Below are 2,804 nucleotides of genomic sequence, written 5' to 3' on the forward strand. Positions count from 1 at the left end.
GAGACTGTGTCGAACAAGTTTGCAGACGAATAGGTTCATTTTCCTGTGATAATAGTGTAAGAAAAGAAAAAAAAAAAGAGTGGTGCGCCACAGTGTGTGTGTGTGTGTGTGTGTGTGTGTGTGTGTGTGTGTGTGTGTGTGTGTGTGTTGGCGGAAGGCATGGTATTGTGTGTGTGAACAGAGCAGAACAAATTCTATTATCGTGAAATTCATCAGGTATAACTGCAACAATACAACACACACACACACACACACACACACACACACACACACACACACACACACACACGCCACCCATTCCCCTCCACACACACTCGCGCGCGCGCACGCACACGAACACACACACCCATCCCCCTCCACACACACACGCGCGCGCGCGCGCGCGCGCGCGCACGCACACGAACACACACACCACCCATCCCTGTCCACACACACACACACAACACCCACCCACCCTCCACACACACACACACACACACACACACACACACACAATTCTTCCCTTAAATGAACATCGTGAGTTAGCAACAGCAGAATTCGCTGTGAGATACACTTCAATGACAAAAAATTTCATAGCTGATGAACTGACAGTAAGATCTGACATTGATTTTCCTAAAAGAGCTAAAGCCATTTCATCTCAAGAAACAGTTGCAACTTACGTTTCAAATTTGTTAAAAGAATCTGATGTTAACATGAAAGAGTTAGCTGCAAAACCACATCATACTCCTGTTCCTTTTTGGGAAATGTTGAAAGCAGATTTTGATATCAGTTATTCTGAAACAAAAAAGGATGAAAACATCAATATCACGACATGTTCTGCCAGAATTCATATAGCAGAAAAATATCAGAACCATCTCCACATATTTACAGATGGATCTGTTCTTGATGACAAAAATACTGGTGCGGCCTTCTATATTCCTGCCTTTAAAGTTGAAAAATCTTACTTTACTGGAAAACATCTTTCCATATTCACGGCTGAGCTAATTGCGATTATACAAGCTCTGAACTACTTAGTGAGCCATCAAATAGTTTTCTTGAAAATAGCATTCTTTGTTGATTCCAAATCAGTACTTCATGCTCTAGAATTATTTAGCCTTGAAACAAGACCTGACTTAGTTATTGAGGCAAATCATTTGGTACATTGTTTGAGGATTAAAGGGACTGAGGTCAGTTTTTGTTGGGTGCCTTCTCATGTGGGCATTCATGGCAATGAAACTGCTGATAAAGCAGCTAAAAGAGGAGCACAAGATTCAGAAAAATCGACAGAAATGCATGTCCGTCTCTCCGTAAAAGTGGCATACACTTTGTTAGAAAAATCAGCATGGGGTCGATTTCATAACCGATGGAAGGAAAAGTTTTTAAAACATACAGGGACATTATTCCCCGAGAATATTATTAAAGAAAAGATACCGAATCCATCAGCTTGCAATACAAGATTAATAACCTCTACTTTCTTCCGTATAAAACTTGATGCGCTGAAGACAAAGTATAGTAAAAATGTTACATGCATATGTCGTAAGCAGTTCAGCTTGCATTATTGTTTGTTTCACTGTCAGCAGCTACGTACCTTCTTGCCCAAGTATTTCAAAGAGAATAACTATTCTGCAGATGATTTTTGGAAAGTTATTTCTGATGAGGTTCTTACTGTCGAAATTTCACAGGCATTAGTTCATAGCCCTATTTCTACATTCCTTTAATGTACTTCAGAATTGTGTTAATGATTTCTGATTATTGTTATCATTATTGAATTGTTATAGTTAATAACTGCGTGTTATTTATGCAATTTTGGTAGTTTTCTACCTTTTCTGTTTTATTCATCCTTCTCCAGTCCCACGTGCCCCCCCCCCCCCCCCCCCCCCCCCGTTTTTTTGTTGTTGTTTTTTGTTCTTTTATTCTTTTTTTGTTTTTTGTTGTTGTTTTTTGTTTTGTTGGGGTTTTTGTTTGTTTGTTTGTTTGTTGTTTTTTTGTTGTTGTTTTTTTTTTTTTCAATCGTATAATATCACTGATAGTGAAAAGACGCTAAATTAAAGAACGAACGAACACACACACACACACACACACACACACACCACTCACCTCCCGATCCATTCCGCCATGTTTTTCACCCTGTGACACACCAGGGCTCCCATGGCGATGCCGATCAGGACCACACAGCAGTTGAACGCCACCCTTCGTGTCAGCTGGGTCATCGTCTCAGCATTCTCGCTCTCCATGTCACGTTCCATTAACTCGATACTCCACCGAATAAACCGCAGACAACTCTCGTACCGTAACACCGTCGACGAACCATCCCCATCACAATGGTTGGTTTTGTTGATTTCTTCAAAAAACAACGAAATGTCTTCGTCAGAGACAGGAAGAGTGTGAAAGGATGTCAAGAAAATCAGCTCCGATAAAGCTTTGGCGAGATCAGAACTTCCCACGACGTCATCTCGAAAAAACGTAGATTGCGATGACGTCAAATTGAGACAGCAACGCGTCGTTTGTTGGTGGAATTCTTGCAGCAACGTGAACAGCGCTTTGAAGAGGGAAGGTTGTAGCCATGACAGATAATGAGTGTTGACGAGACAGTTGAAGAACTTGTACCTGACGAGGTTGGAGAGTTCAGAAAACAGATCCACTCTGTTCTCAACTTCTGTTCTCTCTCCAGAACTGAGCTCAGACAAAATCGTGCCGCAGTGAGGCTGGAAAATCTCGGCGCGTGCGTCACACATTGAAATGACGTCATCCACGGCGGTAACATTCAACGGGTGGAAAATCGCGTCACCACCACCACAACTGGTATTCGTGCCGTTTCGAAACGC

The 2,804-nt window shown here is 41.9% G+C and overlaps 1 protein-coding gene across 1 annotated transcript in view; it reads right to left on the reverse strand.

Annotated features, from left to right (window-relative positions):
• LOC143301720 (retinal guanylyl cyclase 1-like) overlaps positions 1-2,195 on the reverse strand; it is a 17,394-nt gene extending 15,199 nt beyond the window's left edge. Inside the window, exon 1 of the mRNA XM_076616104.1 lies at positions 2,077-2,195. Within this exon, the coding sequence (XP_076472219.1) occupies positions 2,077-2,189 (113 nt within the window). The 5' untranslated portion in view covers positions 2,190-2,195. The remainder of the gene's footprint in view (positions 1-2,076) is intronic.
• Positions 2,196-2,804: the final 609 nt, after the last annotated feature.

The sequence above is a fragment of the Babylonia areolata genome, chromosome 28, assembly GCF_041734735.1.
Source record: "Babylonia areolata isolate BAREFJ2019XMU chromosome 28, ASM4173473v1, whole genome shotgun sequence".
NCBI lineage: Eukaryota > Metazoa > Mollusca > Gastropoda > Neogastropoda > Buccinidae > Babylonia > Babylonia areolata.